Here is a 27,202-nt window from a genome sequence, read left to right on the forward strand (position 1 = left end):
ATTTCTCACACAATACACTTTTGCAATTTTTAACGTTTTGTCTTTATGCTAGATACTTATTGTATTAATATAATTAATAATCACTATATTTACATGTATAATACATTTAAAATATCAAAATCCATTTATATATATAAATAATGGAATAGGATCAAATGACATCATGGTGTCAAAATTAGTTTGACACTAAATCTTATCCATTCATTTCATTTAATCCAAAGGCTTAAAACTATCACCAAATTAATTAACATACATCAAATACTCCCTGTCACCTAATTAAGAAACATATCTATCATTATTAATTCATAATCAAACAATACCTTCTTGTTTTTGGTAGATTCAAACCCTTTTTATTTTCCCCTAATTTTTTTCTTTTGGCCATAAACACAAACTCTAACTTTATAATTTTTATAAAATCATGATAAATCTTAATTCAGTTAAACATGAGACACAACGAGTCCTCTAAAAAAAATTAGACCTATTAGTGACAAAATAATCTAATTAGCATGAACAATTCAAAAATCATTTGTCGAGCTTGTTGGTTTTTTTTAATACAATTTAATTAATTATTAAAAAAATATGAGTATATGAGATAAAGATAAAGAAATATCATTGATGGTGATGATGACTCAAACAACCATAGGTATATGAGTTCAACCATTCATTTTATAAAAAAAGTTTAGAAAAGAAGTTTGAGTATGATTATAGAAATCTGGGAAAATTTATAAATTTGGGGAAATAAAAAAGAGAAACAAATAAATTTGGGGAAATAAAAATGGAATGTTTGATTATAAATTAACGATGATAGATATTTTTCTTAATTAGGTGATAGAGAGTATTTGGTGTATATTAATTAATTTGGTGATAGTTTTAAGCCTTTGGATTAAATAAAATGAGGGATGAGATTTGGTGTCAAACTAATTTTGACACCATGGTGTCATTTGATCCTAACCCATAAATAATATATAACATTTTAATATAGGGGTATTAATGAAATTTTCTAAATATACACCTTTCTTTCTTTTCACTTTTACTCATTCCAAACAACTAAAAAATTATCTCACTTTCCATCAACTTTCTACTCACTTTCATACAATCTTTCCTTCTATTTTCTTTCCTTATACTTTCTTTTGTCAATCAAACATAGCCTTAGTGGCATCTCTTATGTTTTACTGAAGTCATGATTCCAAAGACACAACTGCTGTCTTAATATACATAAATTATTAAATATCCAATCCAAAGGTGTAAGTTGGCATAGAGCGGTTATGGTGCATAAGAAAATTCTTATGCACCGTGCATAAATCCCAACATAATTGCTTCCTACACCCCCAAAGGAAACCAAACAAAATAAAACAAAACGAACCAAACGCGGAAACAAACTGAATCATCACCATCGTTCATCATCATCACCACTGGAATCTTCAATCTCATCATCAACACCGCCGTTCATCATCATCACCGTACCGGAATGCCAAAACCATTTTGTTGTGGAAATGGTTTCTGTGAGTTGTACTCCAAACCCATTTTGCTGTGGAAATGGTTTCCAGAATCTTCAATCTCATCATCAACACTGTCGTTCATCATCATCACCGTATCGGAATGCCAAAACCATTTTGTTGTGGAAATGGTTTCTGTGAGTTGTACTCCAAACCCATTTTGTTGTGGAAATGGTTTCCAGAATCTTCAATCTCATCATCAACATCGTCGTTCATCATCATCACCATCATCATCACCGTACCGAAATGCCAAAACCATTTTGCTGTGGAAAACCATTAGATGTACTTAATGGTTTCCAGCAGTTGTACTCCAAAACCATTAGATATACTTAATGGTTTCCAGCAATTTCGCAGCCATAAATTCCAGCCCACGGGTGCGGAAATTCGTGCAATTATGGTGAAAATCACGAACCCGAATCCACAGTTCCACCTCCAAACCCAGAACCATCACAACCCACTTCAGAACTCCCCAGGAACACGAAGAAGAAGCTAGCGAGACAACAGAGAAGGGAAGCAAAGAAAGCAGAGAAGAAAGCGGCGGCGAAGAAGCAGAAGAAGAAGAAGGAAACCGAACGGAAACGAAAGGAATGAGAACAAAGTTAAAACCTAGATCTACACTGTTTGGTTGTTTATCTTTGAAAACCGAGTCCGGATTTGGATTATAGAAGGAAAAGGAATTTTAAAAGTGAATTTTTTTTTTTTGAAATCGGAGCCATTTCCTACTACTCTGGCGGCCGCGCCGATGCCCTAGGGCGGCCGGCCACCGCGCCGAAGGTGTGTAAAAGATGAAGCTTCATCCCAGATTGGTTTCTTAGAGAGAGAGTGAGAGAAAATCTGTTTTTCAAAAGAGTAGAGAGAGAAATGACAAACACAAAATGAAAGAAATTTGATGGTTGTGAAGTGTTTATGCACGGCGCATAAGGAAATGGCTTATGCACCATAACTTTTTCCAAGTTGGCATAGATATACATAAATTATTAAATAAGTTGTTGGTCAATAAAAATATAATTAATTTTGTTTTTAGTCCCCACAAAAAAAGGTTAATTAAGTAAATGATTTTTATAAATATTTAGAATTTTGTTTTTAGTCCGTACAAAATAAAATCACACTATTTAGTCTGTGACATTTTCCTTTAGCATTTTAGAGAAAAAAAAGTGTTGATGGAAATTTTTTATAGAGACTCAAAATATTGATGCAAAATTTTACAGGGACTAAAAAGTACGATTTTATTTTATAGGGACTAAAAATAAAATTCTAAATATTAATAGGAACCATTTATTTAATTAACCCTAAAAAATGTGACATATTTTGGTTAGTATAAAAATTTTCATCACGTAATCTTAGTCCCTGTTAAATTAAAAATTGTTTAATTATGTTTAAAATTTAAAATTTTTGAATGATATTTTACAAAATTGTTTAAAATATTATTAAAAGTTCATCCGCAAAAAATTAGCTCAAAATTTGATTTTTAAGTCCAAATTTTTGTTAGTTTTATCTTGAAATTTTGCTGTTTAAATAAAGTCATGTTTGATTCATTAGATGTTAAAAAAATTTAATTTTATAAAAGAGTTTTTTATAATGTTCTTAACATGTCTATAAAAAATCATTTAAAAATTTAAAATTTTAATCATAATTAAATAAATTTTAGGTTAACAGGAACTAAAACTATGTGTTAAAAATTTTTATAGGGATTAAAACGTGTTACTTTTTTCTTTATGAGGACTAAAAATTAAATTCTCTATATTTATAAGGACTAAAAACTTATTTAACTCAATAACTAACACATACCTTTTATACCAAAAACTTCAAGAGGAGTTACATGGCTTATACTTTGTTGAACACTTCTTTCTATATGCACAACAAAGATGTTTCTTTTATCAAAAGACGTAGTTTGGCTTCAAAGTATGTAAACATCTGAGACATGGCTTATTTAACCCAACATTTGTTAGCTTATGATGATGATTCTACCACTCAAATTTCTCTAGTGTTTATGAATGTTATGTTGTACCCTCATTGGACAATTATTCCTATGACTAAAACACTATTATTTCTTGTTTGGAATCGTTTCCTTTCTTTATAATGAAAGGATATAAAATCATAAAGGGTTAGTATAAAAACACAACACATGTCATAAGCTAAGGTCGAATGATTAAACAAGTTAAAGGGACAAAGACAATATTTCAATATATTTAAGAGACATTTATAAATTACTATAGTTTTAGAAAGGATTTCTTGTGACTCCATAAGGGATGAAAGGTAATGAATTAAAGTTAAAAGAGTTTATGATTTTTTTAATATAAAGTGATCAAATAATTTAAGTTTCTAAAATCTATAGAAGAAACAATATGGCTAAACTTCTCAAGATTGTGAACAATATGGAAATCATCATTTTCTTGTTTCTTTTTGTAACATCCCAATGTTTGGAGGTTAATGGTGAAGTTTTAAATCCCAGAGGCAAAGTATTTCATTCAGGTAATTACTCTTTTTAATTAGCTCTTACAAAATATATGTAATCATTTTATTTTAAGACTCATTCAGAGTAATTTGAAACATTTTAAAAGAAGTAAACACAATTAAAAATACAAGATTGACATGCATAAAAACACCAAAACATGCACTTAACGATATTTAAGTAGAAATAAAAAGACTACAAATGTGTACAAATTTTCCAAAAGATTCATATATATATATATATATATATATATACACAGTGGCCCTTCGTGGGCTGGGGTGGGCCACGGTCCACCCGGAAAAATTTAAAAATCAACGATTATAAGTCTATTTTGCGAGATTTTATGCAATTTTGTATCGATTTTATATTTTGGTTGATCCAAATTTCTGCAAAGTGGTGTAGTGGCCCACCCAAAAATTTAAATAATTCAATTATATGTCTATTTTGCGAGATTTTATACAATTTTATGTCGGTTTTAGATTTCGGTTGATCCAAATTCCCGCAAATTGGTGTAGTGGTCCATCCGAAAAATTTAAATAATTCAATTATAGGTCTAATTTGTGAGACTTTAAACAATTTTTCAATAGTTAATTTTAGTGGCCCACCCTGACATTTTTTTCTGGCTCCGCCACTATATATATCAACTGAACAGGAAATTATCACCAACCTTTCAATTTCCAGTTAGAATTTATGTCATGCATGTAAAAATGAATCACCATCTCTAATAATCTTCTGCACAAACTTGTTTAATGACATATTTATCAAGTGTTGTTCAAATAACCTTCACAATTCAATATAACTTTCACTAATAACTTTCACCCAAGAGGCCAAACTTTTAGTTATCTTTTCAATCAATTTTTTTCACTTTTTAATTCTAGTTCAAAATCTCACACAATTCAATATGACTTGTTAACTTTTCCAACGTCCATAAAAAAAAAATAAAAAAAAAAACAAATCAATCTACTAATCAAAATTACTAGAAAATATTTACTCACAGTCTCCAATTAATCAACAACATAATCACTTCTAAATTTTCAAACCACTTTGTCGAAACCTATTTTTCTCCTTCAATATCTATTCACAAAACAATAACATTCATTATAACTATAATATTCATCTCTAGGACAAAAAAAATTAATCAAAATCCTCCCATTTACCATAATCACATCACACCAATCAACGATAAACTAAGAGAATGAATTTTTTTTATTTTATTTTTATTATTTTCAAATACACCACCAACAATACAAAGTCAAGGATTTTTATAAGTAAATTGTTTTATAATAACTCACTACATATCACACCAGAGGCCACGCATACAAAATTAAATTAATGCAACATTCTTATTGCAATTACCATAAAATTCATGATCAATCACTTTTTGTACTCTATCAAAAATGATTTGATAATTATCCGTTACCACTGCAAAATTAAACCACTAACAATAAAACTCATTATAAAATAGTTGTTTGAATAAACAACCAGATTATTATAATTTTAATATTTCTTCCATTGAAACATATATAACTTTTCCCCATAAAATCACAAATAAAGTAAATTGACAAATTTTATTTTGTTATTTGATGAGTTAATTTGAAAATTAAATAGGGGTCAAAGTCATCCGATTGTCCAAACACAGAGAAATTTCACGAAAGTTTTTACTACCACTTAATAACATAAATTAAGTATTAAATATTATTCCCCCATAAATTAATTAAATCCATACCACAAAAAATTTCAAATTGCAACAATTTACATAAAAAACAAAAAATAACAAATAATGTGCTAAATAGTTAATTGTATGACAAGAGTACTCCTACACTTGTTCTAATGCTAAACAATGATAAAAAATTTCTCTTGTAATTTTAGAATTTTATTCATTACTTTATACTCAATTTTTCATCCCCTTTTAGTAGAATTTATTTGTTATTTTTATTCTATAGCATGGTGCAATGAAGACTCTGATTGTAAACCTGATGTATGTACTCCTCTTTCTGTGATATGCGATGCACAAAGATGTAAATGTCATACCAGTTAAGTTAAAATATAATTTTATTTTATTTTGAAGCCTATAATTTTATATTGATGTCAAAATATTCTTAATCTTGGGATTTTTTCAAACCTTTATTTTTTTTTTCTTCTTTACTTTCTACACACATTTTCATCTCCTCTTAGTAACATTTATTCCTTATTTTTGTTTCCCAGGATGTATTGGAGACTTTGATTGTAAAGAAAAAATTTGTTTTCCTCCTTTTTTGTCACATTCTAAGTGTGATGAACATATATGTATATGCACCAACTACTTTGAGACGTTACTTTAATTGGTAAGGGGTAGGAATACCAACTTTGTAACACTTCAGTTTTTAATAGCGGGAGTCTTAAAAAAAAAAAAAAAAAAATTGTAACTTACAGAAATAATCAGGGGCGGAGCCACCCACAACTTGCACACCCTAAACTTTGAAAATTTGCACATACCATCCTATGATTTTGTCATTTTGAATGCCTTGTATAATTGGTTTTGCACCACTAACCTGATCTCTCTCACTCACCGACGAGAAAGACGAGAAAAAGATGAAGCAAAAGCACTAAAGAAGCAACAAGATAGCAATTATGGGCTTTGGACATGTTTGTATGGTCACTTTTGATATATGGGCCTCGTACACATGGCTTGTTGATGTACGATTTATCGTAATTAACTAAATGGCAAGTGTGCCAGTCATTTTCATCAAGTAATAAAGTTAGTAAATAGAGTATCATATCCACAGGGATTGTCCTTTCGTCCGAACAATTCTCGTTATTTATTTTTGTAAGTTTGACGGTATAAAAGTAGTTGCAATTTTTATCTGTTTACAAAATAACAATTTTACCTTTTTTGGTTGGAGAAAAGTAAGCAGCGGTAAGGATTATTCGAATCCCCTCTGTATATTCATTGTTGGATAATAAATAATATAAATGTCGTGTTTATTTATCTTAGTAGACTATACAAGTGATGCGACCGTTGTGAGTTTCCTAAATAGGTAGGGCACCACTTGACCCAATGAGCATCATCCACTAGGTACCTAATTAGGCCTTTCCCTCTGATGGCTAACTACACCTACTGATCGCACGGTGATCCTTACGTGTGGGGTCTTTTTAATTCAATGGTAATTGAAACATAAACTTAAATTGGCTTTTCAGTGTTTCCCAAGACTAAATTAAATTCAAGACATTGTACATTCAAAAAGTCAAAATACAAGGCTCGAAAGGAAGGCTATGACACTAGCTTCGTGTTAACAAAACAAAAGTCCAACCACCTAAGTCTGACCATCACTATGTAGAACAATAACACATATTACCTCCACAAACACAACAAAAAACATCTAACGGCGTTCTCAACGTAGAGTTAACCTCCTCTTCATACATTTTCGGAAAAGACCCAACTCGTAAGAAGTCAAATCCTTTACCTCGTAGCAGTTCACTCCCTAAAAAATTTAAGGTATTAGTTCTTCTCCACAACAAACAATATGTCCACACTGAGAGGAGAAACCAAATCTATACACGTCTAGTCCATAGAACGCTCCGCTTGGTGGGCATGTAACGCTCGTGGCTGATGAAGGCGGGGAGTGGTCCGACTCCTAGTAGCTTATAGGAAAAATTGAATCACATTGGAATGAGAGGGATCTTGAAGCCGTGTAGGAATGGGACTACGTGGTTGAAGGAATGATTATAAGAATTGCTTGGTACTACCTATATCAACAAGATGTATCTTCTATTCGCTAGCCCATTCCATAAGAATTCCACAATTAAGCGTGCTTGACTTGGAGAAATTTTGGGATGGGTTACCTTCTGGAAAGTTTTTCAAAAAATGTGCGAGTGACGACAAAACATGCTGAAAAGACTAATGTTGGTTTGTCGGGTTAGTCGCAATCTGAAATGTTACAAGTTTCTACTCCACAACAAACAATATGTCCACACTGAGAGAAGGAAACCAATCTATACACGTCTGGTCTATACAAAAAGCCTTGCTCTCGGGCAAGAGCTGCTGATGACACAACATTTCCAACTCTAGTAGCCTATATGGAATGTCTTCTATGAATCTACCTACTTTAAGGAAGAATATATACTCATGTTGTAGGTATCACCACACCTCCATTAACAATGTCCTGATCATGAAGATGAACTCCCTTCTGAAACAACTCCCCTCCATGTCACTTCAACACAACTACTCGCACCTCATACAGTTTTAATCTCTAAATCATGTTGTAGTTTCAAACACTTTGCAAACCTATTAGGGAAATTTAGGTGGTTATAGTTTTTAGAGTCATTAATGGCAACATATACTCTCTCACTGTCTAAGGGAATATGCCGAATTCCACAAATGTTAAGGGTCACATCTAATCATAATACACATACAAATACAAATATATATATATATATATATATATATATATATATATATATATATATATATATATATATATATCATGACATGACAAACATGATTTAAAACTGTTGCACTTTTTCGTTCGAGGGTATTTCATCTTGATCTTACTCATTGTAAGAGAGATTTACCCCAATAGTGTAACCAACCATATCTTTCATCACGTCATAATGTTCACATACTCTTTATGTGATCCACTGCATGCAGGGCCGGCCCTGAGGGGGTGCAAACAGCTCAACCGAGCTGGGCCACCCCCAATGATGGGCCTCAAATTTTTTTTTATACCCATTAGTATGCTATCTCCAATAAAAAAAAAAAATATTTCATTCCATCCAGTTACACGCTCGTCGCTCACCCATTCCAATTTCCATCACCACCGTCCCGTCGGTTCACAACCGATTCACACCACCGTCCCGTCGTTTCTTCCATCCATTCCATCACCACCGATTCACAAATCACAACCGACTCTCACTCACGGCTCACCGATTCACAACCGATTCACGGCTCATTGCTCAACCGACTCTCACTCACAACCCTCATAACTCACGGCTCACCGATTCACAACAAATCACAACCATCATCAGTTCATCATTGATTCTGATTCACATCATCATTCATCAGAAACTCGCTTGCAGTTGCAGACAGCAGACTCTCATTCTCAACAAGCAAAGTATTTCAATTGGTTTTCCCCTTTCCAACACAACACTATTTGGTAAGTAAAGAAACTCTCTTTAATTAATTTGAATGTTGAAATCCCTAAAATAGAGATTGATAGAGATTTGTTGAATGTTGAGAACAACACTGATTTCTGCATATTTATACCGTTTTGGGAGTTTTTGTTAAAATTATTCAAATTTCTGTGTATAATTGAATTTATATATAATATATGTTGCTAATTACTAATTATGTTTTAATTTTATTTTATGGTTCAATCTCAACATTGTATGTCTAATGATGTGGTTCAACTTCGACATTGCGGATTTTGCTCAAGAACAGTGAAGAATTTCAGGTTCTTTATTTATTTAATCTTCCTCTATGCCTCCTAAATTGGTTCCTTCTAGATTGCCGCCTAAGATTAGAAAGTTTGAGTCTGGCGCTGAGAAGCGTAGGAAAAAGAAAAAAATTGCTGAGTTAGTTGAATCCCAAAAAGGAGCCCTGGATAAATTTATTGTAAAAGAAACACAAATTCATATTGATGATAGTCCTGTTGATACTATTCCTATTGATGCTATTCATGTTGATGCTATTCCTGTTGATAATGTTGATGCTATGCCTATTCCTATTGATGACATTCCTGTTGATGCTATTCCTATCGATGATAATGTTACTGTGGATGTTGATGTTGAAAATCTTAATGATAATGAAGATGATAATCAAAATGTTGATAATGTTAATGACATTCACATTAGTGTAGATATATTTGATCCAAGAAATTGGGATTCTCTTGAGTCTAAAATGATTGAGTTGTTAGCTACAAAAGGCCCTGTAAGAGATTTAAGTATTGTGAAGGGTCCTAAAGATAAATCTTCTAGACGCTTTACGGCTAATTTGTATACTAGAACTTTATCAAATGGAGAGAAGTGTGATAGAGATTGGCTTGTTTATTCAAAAGAGCTTGATAGGTTATTTTGTTTTTGTTGTAAAGTTTTTAAAAGAGGGATTGGTAGAGGTCAATTAGTAAATGAGGGTTTTAGTGATTGGTCACATGTTTTTGTTAGACTTAAAGAGCATGAGGCAGGCTTGGAACACATTAAGAGCATGACTAATTGGTATGAGTTGCGTCAAAGGATGAATAGTTTTCAAACTATTGATAAAACAACTCAAAAATTGATTGAGAAAGAAAAGGAACATTGGAAAAGTGTTTTAAAAAGAATCATTGCAATAGTGAAATTCCTTGCTAAACATAATTTGGCCTTCCGTGGTTGTGTAGACAAATTGGATGAAGATGGCAATGGGAACTTTTTGGGCTTAATTGAAATGTTAAATGAATTTGATCCATGTGTCCAAGAACATGTGAGACGTGTTACTGTAGATAATCTTCATGTTCACTATCTTGGGCCTAAAATCCAAAATGAGTTAATACTTTTGCTTGCTTCTAAAATTAAAAATCAAATCATTAAAAAAATCAAGCAAGCAAAGTATTTCTCAGTGATACTTGATTGTACTCCTGATATTAGTCACCAAGAACAAATGTCTTTGATAATACGATATGTAGATGTTTCTTCAAATTCTGTTAGCATTGAGGAGTCTTTTTTAGGATTTTTGAATGTGAATGATACAACTGGGCAAGGGCTTTTTGATGTTTTACAAGATGAATTGAAAAATCTTGATCTTGACATCTTTGATGTGCGAGGACAAGGTTATGATAATGGGTCAAATATGAAAGGAAAACATCGAGGTGTACAAAAGAGGTTTTTAGATATAAATCCAAGAGCCTTTTATTCTCCTTGTAGTTGCCATAGTCTTAACTTGGCATTGTGTGATATGGCTAACTCATGTGGTAAAGCTAAAAATTTTTTTGGAGTTGTTCAACGCATTTATACTATTTTTGCCAACTCTACTAAGAGATGGACAATTTTGAAAGATAATTTAAAAGGGTTGACTCCAAAATCATTGTCATCCACTCGTTGGGAGAGTCATGTAGAAAGTGTCAAAGCTATAAGAGCGGGAATGTCAAATTTTATTGAAGCTTTACTTGAAGTGTCAGATAAGGATGATGATTCTAAAATAAGAAGTGAAGCTAAATCTTTAGCAACACATGAACTTGGTGATTTTGAGTTTATAGTATCTATAATTATATGGTTTGACATATTATCTGCAATTAATTTGGTTAGCAAGCTCTTACAGTCATATGATATGCTTATTGATGTTGCTATGTCAAAAATAAAAAAGTTAATTTCTTTTTTTAAGGAATATAGAAAAACTGGTTTTAAGAAGCCCTTGGATGATGCTACAGAAGTTGCCATTGAATTGAATATTGACCCGGTATTTCCTCAAAGGCGCATAATTCGAAGAAAAAGGCAGTTTGATGAGGATTTGAATACCCCGTCAGTTGAGCAATCTGCAGAAGAATCTTTTAGAGTTAATTACTTTCTCTGCCTTGTTGATCAAGCTATTGTATCTCTTAATAAGAGATTTGAACAATTCCAACAATATGAAGCTGTTTTTGGTTTTTTGTTTACTTCTGACAATTTAAAATCATTGGATAATGCGACTTTGGAGTCTTGTTGTGGTAAATTTGAACAAGCATTGAAGCATAATGAGGAATCTGATATTGATGGGAGAGAACTATATGTGGAGTTAAGGTCACTAAAAGATATCTTGCCTGAAGAAAAAATGGGACCTATTGAGATTTTAAGATTTTTGAAAGGCATGAGTTATTTTTCTAATACAATTGTTGCATATAGAATTTTATTGACTATTCCCGTGACAGTTGCCTCCGCGGAAAGAAGTTTTTCAAAGTTGAAGTTGTTGAAGTCTTACATGCGGTCTACCATGCTACAAGAAAGACTTAATGGCTTAGCAATGATAGCAATTGAGAATCCTATGTTGCGAAATATACAATACGAAGAGTTGATTGATGAATTTGCTTCAGTAAATGCGCGTAGGAAGTCTCGTTTTGGTGTGAATGAAGACTCGTTTTGAAGGTATTCACCTAAACTCGTTTTATATTATATATTATATTATTTATTTCTTTTATTTATAGATTTCATTTTTAATTTAAATAGGGCTGCAATTTTTTTGTTGTTGCTGTGATTGCTTGGCTTCTGTGCTGCCAGCTTTTTGGGTTTTTAGTTGTTGTTGTGACTGCTTGGTTGTTGTGCTGCGCGCATGGCTTTTGGTGGTTTTGTGCAGGTTTCATTTTCTGTCCTCTTGTTTTAGCCTTTTAGGCCTATTAGAATTAGTTCCTCTTGCTTTTGGTGTTAGGTGGGGGTTCCTCATGTATACGGTAGTCATTTTCACCTATGGGTGTACCGCATATATACGGCACCTTGTATTTATCTTTTAAAAAATATAAATAGAACATTGCTCTTTTAAAAAAAATACGTTTTGATTTTATCACTGGCCTCTTTTCAATCCTCGAGCCGAGCCTCCGAATTCTCAGGAACGGCCCTGACTGCATGAAGCATGTTTATTAACATCGATCCCACAATATTAATATACGACGGTTGTTCATGTCGTGGACTCTAAATCTTTATATATACACATGCATTTAAAACACATATTTCTTATCCCTCCCTCACTTCTAACATTATTGTGTAACCATGTGAAAGAAAGAAATCCAAAAACTCCTTCTTTCAAATCTAGTTTAAGTTATCTTCTCTAAAATATTCTATCGTACCTCCAACTTCGATTGTAATCATACTGGTCCATCTTCTGTAGCGTTAACATTCAAAAAATATTACAACTCAATAATTTTGAATGATTTCATGCTCCTTTAAATATCCAATTTCGTAATAAAACGCTTCTTCTTAGATCTATTGCATGCATGATCCACCAACTCATTAACCACAATCACTTTGCCCACCAAATATCGCTGATTAATAAAACCCAATTGATTTCTTTTTTGTAGCCGGATATCTAATTGATGTTGCTGTACATCTTACGATCTAAAACTTGAGATAATGGCTATTTATTTAGCAAAACATTGTTGAATCTAAACTGTTTAGGACCCCAATCGTATTCTGTATACCTAAGATTTAAGATACAAAGATCTAACATGTCTCTCGAAAGGACTCATAACTTAATACCACCCTAGAAGAAGAGATCAATACTCCCATCTAATCTACTCATACAACCCCATTTGGTTGGACCCTAGAATTTTTTTTTGACCTAATAACAAAAGGTTAACTAACAGAAGCATTTGAACTACTTCCAACTTTATTTCTTGAATTGCCAACACACCACCTTCTTCTTCCCCTAACTTCCAATTTACTCAAATCTTTATCCTCATCATCGATTCATTAAAAAAAAAGGGTAATGTGAAATTATTTAAGACAAACTATTTTTCTTATACTCATTATCGATAGTTTAATTTGTTACTACTATAATATAACGAAACTGTACTCAATCGTCGAGACCATGTGTGCATACAAGAGTTGACTGTCTTTTTTGTTGTAAACTACAAGAGTTGACTATTCTCAAAACAAAGCAAAAAATTAAGAATTGTTTATTTGCCAACTTATATTGTTGATTACAATGTATATCACGTGTTATAGAGTGCATATGTTTTGTTAGTCAAAGAAGACACCGTTATCACGATCGAGTCAACTTAAAGTATAAACTACGAATTTATATATAACTTATAACTAATCAAGTGACTATATATATATATTGCATTCTAAACCAAATCAAACAACGCATTTTTAGTCCAATGTCATAAATTTAATAATAATCTACCCGCAAGAAATTACAACACAAATCAAAACTTCACAAAATATGAACAAAGAACGATAACATAGAAATTACACACATGCAAATAAATTGTTAAGAAGTTGAACTTGCACCCAATCTGAAGTACATGAAATATTAACAATTTTTTCATCCCTAGTATTTTGCTATTAGTATTCTTACTTGTTATTCTCAGCTACCACAAGATCACTGCTTGTTTGTCCCAACAAACTACTCATCGATCGCGCTTTCACCATTCCAATCTTCATCCTCTTCTTCGCGATAATCAACGGCTTCTTCTCATCTTTATCTTCACCATCAAACTTTGTTAGCTTTTCAAGAGATGGAGGTTCAGTTTGAGATATTGGATTTTCAATAGAATTTTTTTCAGCCACAATAGACCTATTTCTTACACTTGTCATGCTTCTCAATCTTCCTTTCCCTAAATGATGCTCACAAAGAGAATAACCAACTAGGGTTTGTTGACAACACCTCCATCCTCTTCCATTAACTCGACTGCACCGCGAACCTTCCATAAGTGCACCACCTCTTACCTTCTTTTTTATTTCAATTTTGTAAACATTATATAAGGATTAATATATAAATTAGAGTGCAAGAATATATACAAAAAAAAAATGAGAATTTGAGAAAATGAACTTCTAACCTTCTTTTGTTTTGTTTCTCTAACCATCACTACCTCTTCTTCTCTATGATCTTCCTCTTCATCCCATTCATTACTATCATAACACTTCTTTTTTGTATTTGTTTTCATCTTCTTTGCATTGTCGTTGCTATTCGTCGCAAAGTTTCCTCTCCGTTTCTTTAGAGGAAAAGCTTTATCTCCGTCGTTCCATCTCCAATCTATATAAATGACAATAGTACACTATAGATAACATACTCACTCAACATATATATTTATGCATTCATGCATTATACTTCCAATAAATATATCACATTAAAATTTTACCTTGTTTATGACTAGAAGGCCTTGAAGGAGAGAAAACTTCAGTTGAAGTTTGTGCACTCAAGATGCTTCCATTCCTAATAACAAAAAAGACACATCCACAAACATATATATCACACAATTACACCATACACTTCAAGGTGAAAAAGAAAAGGATAGAAAAAGAATGTAATATTATGAAAAAAAAATATGTGATGTAAATGGGGGACCAGCATTTGGTTCCACTCGATCTACCTTCTTGTGCAGCTCAAGAGAAAATTGGTAGGTAGCTAGTTTTAAGAAAAAAATTATCGGTTTAGATAAGAAGGTATAATAATTAAAACACTTACAACACTATATTTCCACTAATAGTTGTATTTCTTTTTAGCTCTTAGTGCTCCTTATAATTTCAATAAAAAATAATGTAACTATTTATTTTTTCCATGTTTTCACCTATTTTTACTATGAGATATTCATGGAGGAATAATAATAATAATTTCATGTCTTTCTTTGGTTTTTCATTTCTTTACCTGGTATCATTACCCTTTTGTCCCCCTTCCTTGACCTGCCCTCTCCCATCTTCTACCTGCAAATCACAAAAAAAAAAAAAAAAAAAAACATACATAGGATCCACTAAAATTAATATGGTTGGTTAAGAATATTACCCCTTTGTGTCTTTCAAAAATATTACTCCTTTGTGAATGTGAAATAAAATAATTAAACCAATCTAACTCTTTGTAAAAGGTTGGACAAAAGTGCACTAATTTACAAAAGAAATGTCCGAAAAAAAAACAAAAATTAAATTATTCAAGAATGAAATAATAATGTTTTTTTCACTAACCAAAATTTCTTGCTTCTTGTGCTGGCTTAAGGAATCATCACAGCCATTGGTTGGTTTCCCGATCGGCGGGAGTCGTTGATCGGACGGCTGTCGATGATCTGAGAGAGATAAGAGTGCAGTAGCCAAGTCATGAGTGCAAGAAAGTTTTGGTGATGTAGTTGTAGCATCGTTGAGTTGCACCACCACCGGTGACCGGTTGATCATGTTGAGATCTGAGAGAGTAGAGTAAGCTTTTCGGATCCTCATAGTTGCAAGATACTATATTTATGTTCTATGAAAAATAACAATAGACTTTGGAAGAAAAAATATATGAAAAATCACATACTATAGAAGGATCTAAATTTGGGTTTAGATTTTGGAGAAAATAATGATAGTAAAAAAAAATAAAATTAAGAACCCATCTAGTTAATGAAACTAAAGCAAGAAAATCTATGTTTTTATGAATTTATAAACTATATCATCTCAATAAAAAGCACCTAATGCACTTTCTTTCTCTCACTAAGATATGTTCTTGGTTGGTTTCTATCTGGCTTTTTATTTGTTGCACTTGCACCACCACAAACGGGTGTTATTGTAGTTAAATTGTATGGTTGAGGGTGGCACGTGTGAGGGTGCTTTAAGAGTGGTAGCACGTGTGAGGAGGGTGACCGGTTGGATCGGTAGCAAGTGGAAATGGAAAAAGACAGAGTACGGACGAGGATGCCAGGGTGGAGAGGGAGAATTGTCAAATAGAAAAATTAGAAATAAAAAAATATTAGAAAATGAAAAATATGAAGAATAAGATAAGAGAAAGGAAGGAAGGGGAAGAAGTGGGTGGTTCTATCGTTTATACTTTTAAGAATGGGGACTATGGGCCCCACAAATGTGACCCTCCTTAACAAAGGACCCCTTTTATATTCTTTTCTCCATTATATAAGTTGAATTGATAATTCTAAATGATACATTTTTTTTAGGGAACTAAATGATACATTATATAGCTTCAATTGATAATTCCAAATAATTACTACATAGGCAACGTATGCTTTTAAGAAATTATTTCATACATGTATTCACAGTTTTTTTAACTCATGTTACAAGTCCCTTAAATAAAATTACGAGTCCCCTAAAAAAATCCATGTAACAATTATAAAGTTTTCACCTCCTTTTTTAACGGTAGTTAATCTCTGTTGAGAAATCTATAGGCACATAAAGGTCGGAAATAAAAACTTTGACCACTTGTTAAAAAGGCTCAAGTCTCGTGTCTCATATACATACTAATTCATATACTAATATGAATGAGAGGTCATAAATTTTAGATGTATGATAAACTTTTTTTATATTTTACAATATATAACTTGTTTTATTTACAAAGACAACAGATTGTATCTTAGGGTGGGAAATAATGAACATTATAATTTTCTTATCTTAGGGTTGAAAATAAGTTGAACTTGGTTCATCTTGGCTCGAGTCGATATAAATTTGTTAAGCTCAATAAGGGTGTTGAATTGTATTGACTTTTTCAAAGTGTTTCGCAAGTCATAGTCTGAGTGCAATAGATAAAATTAAACAGAGAGAGAGAGAGAGAGAGAGAAGAGAGAGAGGAGAGAGAGAGAGAGAGAGAGAGAGAGAGAGAGAGAGAGAGAGAGAGAGAGAGAGAGAGAGAGAGAGAGAGAGAGAGAGAGAGAGAGAGAGAGAGAGAGAGAGAGAGAGAGAGAGAGAGAGAGAGAGAGAGAGAGAGAGAGAGAGAGAGAGAGAGAGAGAGAGAGAGAGAGAGAGAGAGAGAGAGAGAGAGAGAGAGAGAGAGAGAGAGAGAGAGAGAGAGAGAGAGAGAGAGAGAGAGAGAGAGAGAGAGAGAGAGAGAGAGAGAGAGAGAGAGAGAGAGAGAGCAATTATAGTAGTTATAATCCAGAATTAGTTCAGTCCCCTTGCACTTCCAAGAGATTTTCACTATAATCACAACTAATTACAATTACTCAAGGACACAACCAAGAGACTTCCAATGCTCAAGCGCCCAAGCAAGAGACTTCCAAATGCTCAATCAAAATTGAAAGAGACTACTAAGAGTTTACAAATAAAAGAGTCGTTGAGAAGCATCAAATCAAAGACGTTGGAATGTTGCTTGTTGGTAATTAGGTTTATTATCATATAGGTTTGGTTTGAAATTGTATATTATTTTGTATCTTGTTTAAAAATTCCTAGAGAGTTCACTAAACCGGGATTAACGTGCAGGGCCTTTAATGCACGAGCTTTTTGAGAATATACCTAAGAAAAGGTTGTGTGTGGTTTGATATCAGAGATAGAGTTCAAGACTACGAGTCATTCTAGTAAAATCTGAATCTTATTCACTACGCAAAGGTTCAAGTCATAGACACCTTCGCTTATGCACAACCTTAGAAGGCAAAGGTTCAAGTCGTTAGACACCTTGACTTATGCTATCTTAATAGAAACCTCTAAGTCATTTTTTAAATTCAAGTGGGAGATTGTTGAAACACCGTGAGTGTTAATATGTGAATTAAAAAAAAATTCTCATGTCAACTATCTCATTGAGTTCTCATTTATGAAGCAATATCATGTCATTGATTTTGTGGTGGTCAACTAATCCTAACCATTGGATTTGTAACTTATCTTTGACTCCTCACCTATAAATAGAGCTCTCTTTCCTCACTTCTTCTCACCCCAAAAGATCTTTTGAGTTGTCAAAGAACATTTCTCTCTTCTCCCTCATTTAGCTTGTGTTGACGAGTTATTCTTTTCCTCTCCCTCTTTTTCTGTCTCGTCGGATTTAAAGAGTTTTTTTAAGACCATGGTCCCTTCAAGAAATAATGTCCCTTCGGAATTAAGAATAGTCTCAATATCATAGTCTCTTCGGTAAATTTTGTCCCTTTAAAAATAAGAGTATTCTTAAGATCATAGTCCCTTTCGAGATAAAGCGTCCCTTCGGAAAATTAGAATGTTGGAACATTGGTGTGAAGATGGAAAGAAATTGGAACGTTGGAAGATTAAACACCAAGTTATTAAACTTTGATCTAGTGTTGTGTGAATTGAAAAAATAGAGTGTGGGGGTCACATAAAATAGAACACACACATTAGTAGTGTTTAAGTAGTGGTATTTAATTTTAAATACCTGATAATGATAAAAATAATAATTATTATTATTATTCTTTATTCATGGATATCACTTCCCTAATTTGAGGTTATGTTTGTTGTGATAAGATTGAGAATCCAGCTTAATTTCCTATCTTTCCTTCATTAGTTTGTTTCATCTAATCTTGTGGATTTGTTTCTTTTTGAACTTATCCGATTAGTTTGTTACTTGAGCTGATCTGTGGGTTGCTTAATTTTTAAGTTTACTTAATTCTTTAGTTTCTCCAAATTAGTTACAAACTCTCCCTATAAAAGGAGAGCTCACCTAATTCAAAAATTACACCAAAGAGTTTCATTGAGTTGTCGGGAACTCTTTCTCTCTTCTCCCTTTCTTGACTTGTGTTGACGGGTCTTTCTTCTCTTCATCTCCCTTTTTCTGTCACTTCGGAATTAAGAGTGTTCTTAAGACCATAGTCCCTTTTCGGTTTAAATGTCCATTCGGAATTAAGAATGGTCTTAAGTTCACGGTCCCTTCGATATTTTTATGTCCTTCCGAATAAATAATAATTTAAGATCATAGTACCATTTTCGGTATAATGTCCCTTCAAAATTATGAATGATCTTAAAATATATTCTTATTCGATTCTTGAAGAAGTTAGACGTTAGAATGGTGCAAAACCATATTTGAGTGATCATAGTATCATAGTTGGAGAAGTTAATAATTAGAATGGTGGTAACATTATATTCGAGTGGTCTCAACACCATAATAGAGTGGTAACAGTATCATATTAAAGTGGTTTCAGTATTAAAAGAATGGTCTTGGTACCATATTGGAGGTGTAATTCTCGAACGGTTTTCTACAGTGCAGTAGTTAATCGAACAATTGTAGCTGGCTTGTTTTATCCTGGAGGAGGCGTGGTTGATAGTCTGCCTTGTACAATTTTGGGCAGTGCCACGAAACGTCTTAAAGAGAGCGACCTGGTCGTGACTCAACCTAGTAACAACTTCGGTAGATAATAGAATTTGGAAAACCAAACACAACAGTTTGAAAATCCAAAAACAACAAAGAATGATCTTAAGAATATACCCCCTTTTTATGTTTTATGCCCTTGGAGAAGTTAAAGGTTTGAGTGGTGGAAACACCATATTAGAGTGGTCTTAGTACCATATAAGAATGGTCTTAGTACCATAATAAAATGGTATCAATACCATATTAGAGTGGTCTTAGCACCATATTTGAAGGTGTATTTCTAGAACAGATCCTATAGTGCAATAGGACTCTAAGACATTTGTAGATGAGTTGTTTTATCATGGGGGCGTCGTGGTTGATAGTCTGCTTGCATAATTTTGGGTTGTGCCATGAAACGTCTTATAGAGAGCGACCTAGTCCGCGACTCAGCGTAGTAATCTCTTCGATGACAGAAAAATATTTTTAACTAATTTTGACTATTGTTCCAACATATTTTAATTTCCCTACATCATTACTTTTTTGGTTGATAATATTTGTGTTGCTATACCTAGTTCCTTAAATTGGATTAAAAAGAAAGTTATAACAAACTTGAAGAAATAAAAAAAAATGTCAATGTATCTCGACACTAACAAATATGTTGGGTTTTCGATATTTTATTTTCACCATGATATAAAATAAATTTATGAAGAATTCTCATTTGATCAGATAATAGATGAAAAAGTATTGATGATAAGATTGAGGAAGTATTGTTGACTAACAATTTAAATATAGTACAATGTTTATTTTCACCGATTCAAATTTTGATTTGGATCCTCGTAATCAAATTAGGAAAAAAGTCATTTTGATTTCAGAACATGTTCTTAAATTCCAAGTCAAGTTGCTAGCCATGCTCAAAAGACTTTCCTTCACCAAAGTCTACATAAAAAAAAAACTAAAAAAAGAAGCAAGTTTAACATTACTTCATTGAATGGAGATTTGAACCCTCTTCTTTATAGGGACATCATTCCATCTCCTCCTCCTCATACCTTATGGGATGGAAATTTCCAACCTCTTCTCTATAAGGAAAACTATGCTCCAGCTCTTCCTTCTCCTCATCTGAATTAAATGTTGAAATTCAAACTAATGTCAAGGTGTATCAACAAGACTTCTTTAGAAAGTTACAGATTTAGATGATGGTTAGTTGCTTTATTTTGAGTTTGGTTTTGATGCAGATCAAGAAATTCATAGAACCTATTAATTGCACCACCCCTAGTATTTATAGGCTCAATGTAACGCCCTAATTGTTATTTTATTTATTTCTGATTTATTTAGAGTCTTTTTATGATTTTAAATAATATTTGGGGTTTTTGTGGTGTGTATTATTTTATTATATGGTTTATTTTAATATTAATTAGAATAAGTGGGAATTAATATTATTTTGGAGGTTGGGGAGTTAATTAGGAATTAATAGAATTAAGGGGAGTTAAGCGTAATTAAGGGGAGTTAATAATAGAAGTTAAGAAAAAGGGAGAAGTTAGAAAACCAGTTTCACGTAGAACAAGTTTTGGGAGAAAACAAGAGAAAGCAAGAGAACCAAGGGAGAGCCAAGAAGGGAGATTCTGATTTTTGGAGAGTTTTGTTCATCAAATCAAGGTAAGGGTGAGGTTTGCTTCAATAGTGTAGATTATTATAATTCTGATTTTGGTTTAACGTAGTTCTGGTAAAAATTTGGAAATTGGGTTTAGGTTTTGATTCTTAGATTTTTGGATGGAAAGAGTGTGGAAACCTTGTAAATGATGTTAGAATTGATGTTCAGGTTGTAGAATAATCATAGGTTAAGTTTCCTATCAAATTTGGAGTTTGGGTAGATGAAATTTGGTTTTTTTGGGTAAAAATTCTGCAGAAATCGTAACAGCAAGGGAAAAACTCGCTAGTAGTTCGCTATTAGCGAAACTCCTGTAACTATTTCGCTATTAGCTCACTTTTCGCCATTAGCGAAATTGCCCAGTGACAGCATACCCTGTTTTATGTTCTTGCGTCTTTTTCACAAGTTTCTATTTTGAATTGGCCTTTGGTGTGAACATGAAAGTTGTAGATAATTTTGTTAGCTTTCCAATGACTTTGGTTTAACTTGAAAATGACTTTTAGTGTTTGAGTTATGATAAAAATACTCCTAAGAGGTCTTAGTGAAATCTTATGAAAATTCAGCATAACCCTTTCTAAGTTAATCCAAAACTTATGGGATAATTCCAACCCTCCAAACTAGAAGTACCATGAGTTCAATTAAGGTGTTTGAGAGTATTTAACCCATTCCTTGAGTTCTCCATAGCGAGTAGATGTACTCGCGAGGCGAGTTGCTTAGTTCCTGAAGCCGTTTGTTATGTAATTGTTTAGAGTTGACTGAACTTGGTGTAGGATCATGATTATAATTAATTGTGTTATTTTCTGGAGCTATTGGATTAATTATGATGATTGGTTGATGACTGTGATGTATGCTTATATCTAATTAAATCATACATGTTGTTGAATTATTGTCGTTGTAAGTCATATATATATATATATATATGCATTTGTTGAAGTTGTATGTAGATATACACATGTGGAGTCAGTTGCATAAGCATAAAAGCGGGAGGGCTCTTGCCCTGGAACGCCTTGTCGTTCAAAGCGGGAGGACTCATGTCCTGAAACACCTTGTTGTTCAAAGCGGTGAGGACTTATGTCCTGATGAATGCTTTAACCATTCAAACAGCGGTGAGGGCTTCGGCCCTGAATATGGTACCACATGCATATTTGCATTTGTTGAGGAGTCTAAGGTGTTGTCTTAGCGGTGTTGTCATGTCATTTGCATGAGTCGGTGTTGTTGGTTGTAATTGCCATATTGATGATGATGATGTTGTTTGATGGAGTATATATTTATACACATATAATGATGATTTGATTGATGAAGACTTAATTTGATGATGATTTGTTTTTTGAAGTATATATTTATACATATATGATGATGATCTGATTATATTTAGGGTGTTAGATTCAATTGATGAATTTTAAAATCTATATTTTATTTGTTGTGAATCTCACCCCTTCTGCTTGAAAATGTTGCCCTTCGTATGGGTAACTTGCAGGTGATCCTGAGTAGTAGGTGGTGGCTCAAGTGTCTAGAGCTCTGATACGTACGGGATGGGATTTAACTGCTTATTTTCATTCCTATGTATCAAATTTTGGAACTTAATGATGTAGCCCTTTATTGGTTGTTGAATTTATGTTGATGAGGTTTTTATGCCAAGATTTATTTATGGAGAATTAAACAGTTGTCGTTGTTGTTCTCGATGCAAATATTCCGCTGCAAAATTAATGATGATTTTGAAGGATGTTTATTAAATAGTTTTTATATTCTATTTAAGAAATTTTGAAAATGTAGTGTGACATGCCCGTTTGGGATTTACTCTGATGTATGTTAATTATTATTAATTGCTTTTGGGTAACGGGGTGTTACAATTGGTATCAGAGCAGGTCGGTCCGTCCGGCCAAGTAGTAGAGTCGTGTCGAGCCACGTAGTGGCGTGTGACAGTTAATACTGTCTTGTTGTTGTCCTGATTGTTGTTTGTTGTGTAGAGAACTGGTTGGAGTATAACCATGTTCATGTTAATTGTTTTAGTAAGTCGGTGTATTTTTCTCTCCTGAAGAAGAGCATGTAGAGCATCTGAAAATTGTGTTGCAAGTGTTGAAAGAAAAGAGGTTGTATGCCAAGTTGTCCAAATGCGAGTTCTGGTTAAGTGAAGTAAGTTTTCTTGGCCACATTATTTATGGTAGTGGTATTGCAGTTGATCCATCAAAAGTTGATGCAGTATCACAATGGGAGACTCCGAAGTCAATTACAGAGATTAGAAGTTTCTTGGGTTTGGCTGGTTATTACCGCAGGTTCATAGAAGGATTTTCGAAGTTAGCACTTCCGTTGACTCAATTGACCTGTAAGGGTAAGTCTTTTGTGTGGGATGCTCAGTGTGAGAGTAGTTTCAATGAACTGAAGCGAAGATTGACGACCGCTCCTATTTTGATTTTACCGAAGCCGGAAGAACCTTTTGTTGTTTATTGTGATGCGTCCAAGTTGGGCATAGGTGGTGTTCTTGCAAGATGGCAAAGTGGTAGCTTATGTTTCTAGGCAGTTGAGGATTCATGAAAAGAATTATCCTACTCACGATTTGGAGTTGGCTGCAGTGGTTTTGTTTTGAAAATTTGAAGGCATTATTTGTACGGTTCCAGATTTGAGGTGTTCAGTGATCACAAAAGTCTGAAATATTTATTTGATCAGAAGGAATTGAACATGAGGCAGAGAAGATGGTTAGAGCTGTTGAAGGATTATGATTTTGGCTTGAATTACCATCCGGGTAAAGCTAATGTGGTTGCTGATGCGTTGAGCAGGAAGACGTTGCACATGTCTGCTATGATGGTAAAAGAATTTGAGTTGCTAGAGCAGTTTAGAGACTTGAGTCTTGTCTGTGAATTGACACCTCAGAGTGTACAGTTGGGGATGCTGAAGATTAATAGTGATTTCTTGAATAGTATCCGTGAAGCACAGCAAGTGGATGTTAAGTTTGTGGATTTGATGGTTGCTGGTAGTGAAACTGAAGATAGTGACTTTAAAGTTGATGATCAGGGTGTGTTGAGGTTCAGAGGAAGAATTTGTATTCCTGATAATGATGATTTGAAAAAGTTGATTTTAGAGGAAAGTGACAAGAGTAGCTTAATGGCCTGTTTGAAACACTTTTTAAAAACACTTTTTTAGTTTTTAAAAATTAAAAAAATAAAAACATACTTAGATTACCTATTTTTAAAATATAAGTTTTGAAAAGTGTTTTGGGTTTTTTAGTATTGGGAACTAAAAAAGTGAAAGAGGTAAAATGTGTTTTGCTTTTCTATTTTTAATTTTGAGTTTTTAAAATATAGAAAAAAAGAAGAAAAGAGAAAACACGGAGAAGTGGTTGTTTTCTCCAATGGCATAGTTGTAAATAGGTTTGAAGTCTAGGGGCATTTTTATTTTTTTATCAAAAATATTTGAATCAAAATTTCTCTCTCATTTTGCAGAAAAACTCACGTAGAGAACACAGAGAACGAAAATGGCGATTCTTCGATCTCCGCCGTGACTTTTCTCCGATCTACACCGCGCTTCTTCTTCTCTGCGGTTTTTTTCAGGTTACATCTCACACTTGATTTTTTCATTTTTAAATTGCTTTCTGTTCTTTGATTCAGAATTTTGCACCTAATATAGCAATATTTTACTTGATTTTGTGTTTATTGGCGTTTAGGTATATGATTTTCAATATTAGGGTAATTTGTAAATTTTAGATTGTGGTAGAATTCGAAATTTGTAATGCTTTTTATATGTTGTTGTGTTTGATAAACTCTGATTCATTTTGATAAAAAAAAACTTATTTGCAGCTTATATGATTGATATTTTTAGCTTATTTGCAGCTTATAGATCTGGATTAAGTTCCTGTCTAGATAAAAAACTTATTTGCAGCTTATAGCATAAGTGCTTATCATAATAAACACTTATTTATAAGCATAAGCTATTTTTATAGCAAAATAGAAAATAATAGAAAATAACGTTAAATTATTTTTCTAATTGCTATAAGCTGTTTTTATAAGCTATATTAAAGAACTAACAAATTATAAATATAAGTTGAAATCAACTCATGAAAATTGTTAAACATTATTTAATTATGGCTTCTATCAACTTGTATCTTTCAATGTCATTAATAAGTTACAATAATCACACGGATACCGGATACAAAACTCGCCAACGGAAATAATTTGAAAATCTGAAGTAATTGAACGTAACACGAGTCAATGTTGTGTTAGTGCTAGACAGTGGACATGACTTCATGAATCACGATTAATTATTTGAAGTGGTGCAGGTAGAAGGATTTGAAGTAGTATGAAAAACACTAGCCACCGTCCACATTTCACTGGTCCTGCCTCCTCATTTGTTGCGCCTGCAGCCTCTTCATCAGTTGCGCATGCCTCCTCCTCGGTCGCTCCTGCTTCTTCTGGTGCGCCTGCCACTGCTGCTGATGCTACACAGGTAACCTACCTTCATCTCAGCCCCATGTATGCAAAATATTCTCATTCATCTACTGCAGTTGCACTACACCGACTCTATTTTGTTTTAGCTTTCCAATGACTTTGGTTTGACTTGAAAATGATTTTTAGTGTTTGAGTTATGATAAAAATACTCCTAAGAGGTCTTAGTGAAATCTTATGAAAATTCAGCATAACCCTTTCTAAGTTAATCCAAAACTTATGGGATAATTCCAACCCTCCAAACTAGAAGTACCATGAGTTCAATTAAGGTGTTTGAGAGTATTTAACCCATTCCTTGAGTTCTCCATAGCGAGTAGATGTACTCGCGAGGCGAGTTGCTCAGTTCCTGAAGCCGTTTGTTATGTAATTGTTTAGAGTTGACTGAACTTGGTGTAGGATCATGATTATAATTAATTGTGTTATTTTCTGGAGCTATTGGATTAATTATGATGATTGGTTGATGACTGTGATGTATGCTTATATCTAATTAAATCATACATGTTGTTGAATTATTGTGGTTGTAAGTCATATATATATATATATATATATATATATATATATGCATTTGTTGAAGTTGTATGTAGATATACACATGTGGAGTCAGTTGCATAAGCATAAAAGCGGGAGGGCTCTTGCCCTGGAACGCCTTGTCGTTCAAAGCGGGAGGACTCATGTCCTGGAACACCTTGTTGTTCAAAGCGGTAAGGACTTATGTTCTGATGAATGCTTTAACCATTCAAACAGCGGTGAGGGCTTCGGCCCTGAATATGGTACCACATGGATATTTGCATTTGTTGAGGAGTCTAAGGTGTTGTCTTAGCGGTGTTGTCATGTCATTTGCATGAGTCGGTGTTGTTGGTTGTAATTGCCATATTGATGATGATGATGTTGTTTGATGGAGTATATATTTATACACATATAATGATGATTTGATTGATGAAGACTTGATTTGATGATGATGTGTTTTATGAAGTATATATTTATACATATATGATGATGATCTGATTATATTTAGGGTGTTAGATTCAATTGATGAATTTTAATATCTATATTTTATTTGTTGTGGATCTCACCCCTTCTACTTGAAAATGTTGCCCTTCGTATGGGTAACTTGCAGGTGATCCTGAGTAGTAGGTGGTGGCTCAAGTGTCTAGGGCTCTAATACGTACGGGATGAGATTTAACTGCTTATTTTCATTCCTATGTATCAAATTTTGGAACTTAATGATGTAGCCCTTTATTGGTTGTTGAATTTATGTTGATGAGGTTTTTATGCCAAGATTTATTTATGGAGAATTAAACAGTTGTCGTTGTTGTTCTCGATGCAAATATTCCGCTGCAAAATTAATGATGATTTTGAAAGATGTTGATTAAATAGTTTTTATATTCTATTTAAATTTTTTTGAAAATGTAGTGTGACATTCCCGTTTGGGATTTACTCTGATGTATGTTAATTATTATTAATTGCTTTTGGGTAACGGGGTGTTACACTCAAGGTCACTGACATCATTCCTTACCTCATTGAAGCCACCATGGTTGAAACAACCACCTAGCCAATTACGTTGAC

At 33.1% G+C, this 27,202-nt stretch overlaps 4 protein-coding genes across 6 annotated transcripts; 3 read left to right on the forward strand and 1 right to left on the reverse strand.

The window, feature by feature from the left end:
- Positions 1–3,796: 3,796 nt before the first annotated feature.
- LOC25483530 (uncharacterized) lies at positions 3,797–6,382 on the forward strand. Its single transcript, XM_013612223.3, has 3 exons — positions 3,797–3,968; positions 5,892–5,981; positions 6,154–6,382. Exons 1-3 carry the CDS (start codon positions 3,842–3,844, stop codon positions 6,267–6,269), a joined length of 333 nt encoding a protein of 110 aa, XP_013467677.2. The 5' UTR covers positions 3,797–3,841; the 3' UTR covers positions 6,270–6,382.
- Positions 6,383–9,403: 3,021 nt separating this feature from the next.
- Positions 9,404–10,830, forward strand: LOC112418576 (zinc finger MYM-type protein 1-like). Its single transcript, XM_039830614.1, has 2 exons — positions 9,404–10,768; positions 10,822–10,830. The coding sequence occupies exons 1-2, from the start codon at positions 9,404–9,406 to the stop codon at positions 10,828–10,830; spliced, it is 1,374 nt and encodes a 457-aa protein (XP_039686548.1).
- Positions 10,831–10,837: 7 nt separating this feature from the next.
- Positions 10,838–12,378, forward strand: LOC120575904 (zinc finger MYM-type protein 1-like). Its single transcript, XM_039826779.1, has 2 exons — positions 10,838–12,015; positions 12,097–12,378. Exon 1 carries the CDS (start codon positions 10,853–10,855, stop codon positions 12,011–12,013), a length of 1,161 nt encoding a protein of 386 aa, XP_039682713.1. The 5' UTR covers positions 10,838–10,852; the 3' UTR covers positions 12,014–12,015; positions 12,097–12,378.
- A 1,341-nt stretch (positions 12,379–13,719) lies between these two features.
- On the reverse strand, positions 13,720–16,117 carry LOC25483531 (uncharacterized). 3 transcript variants are annotated; one of them, XM_039826783.1, is made up of 5 exons: positions 15,544–16,117; positions 15,233–15,288; positions 14,727–14,803; positions 14,424–14,620; positions 13,720–14,313 (listed from the first exon to the last, which is right to left on the reverse strand). In XM_039826783.1, the coding sequence occupies exons 1-5, from the start codon at positions 15,787–15,789 to the stop codon at positions 13,939–13,941; spliced, it is 951 nt and encodes a 316-aa protein (XP_039682717.1). In that variant the 5' UTR covers positions 15,790–16,117; the 3' UTR covers positions 13,720–13,938. The 3 variants fall into 3 exon arrangements, with proteins under 3 accessions (XP_039682717.1, XP_039682714.1, XP_024632783.1); XM_039826780.1 differs by having other exon boundaries at positions 13,720–14,316; positions 15,544–16,106; XM_024777015.2 differs by having other exon boundaries at positions 13,720–14,316; positions 14,727–14,800; positions 15,544–16,105.
- Between the last annotated feature and the right edge of the window lie 11,085 nt (positions 16,118–27,202).

The sequence above is a fragment of the Medicago truncatula genome, chromosome 1 (assembly GCF_003473485.1).
Source record: "Medicago truncatula cultivar Jemalong A17 chromosome 1, MtrunA17r5.0-ANR, whole genome shotgun sequence".
NCBI classification, from domain to species: Eukaryota; Viridiplantae; Streptophyta; class Magnoliopsida; order Fabales; family Fabaceae; genus Medicago; species Medicago truncatula.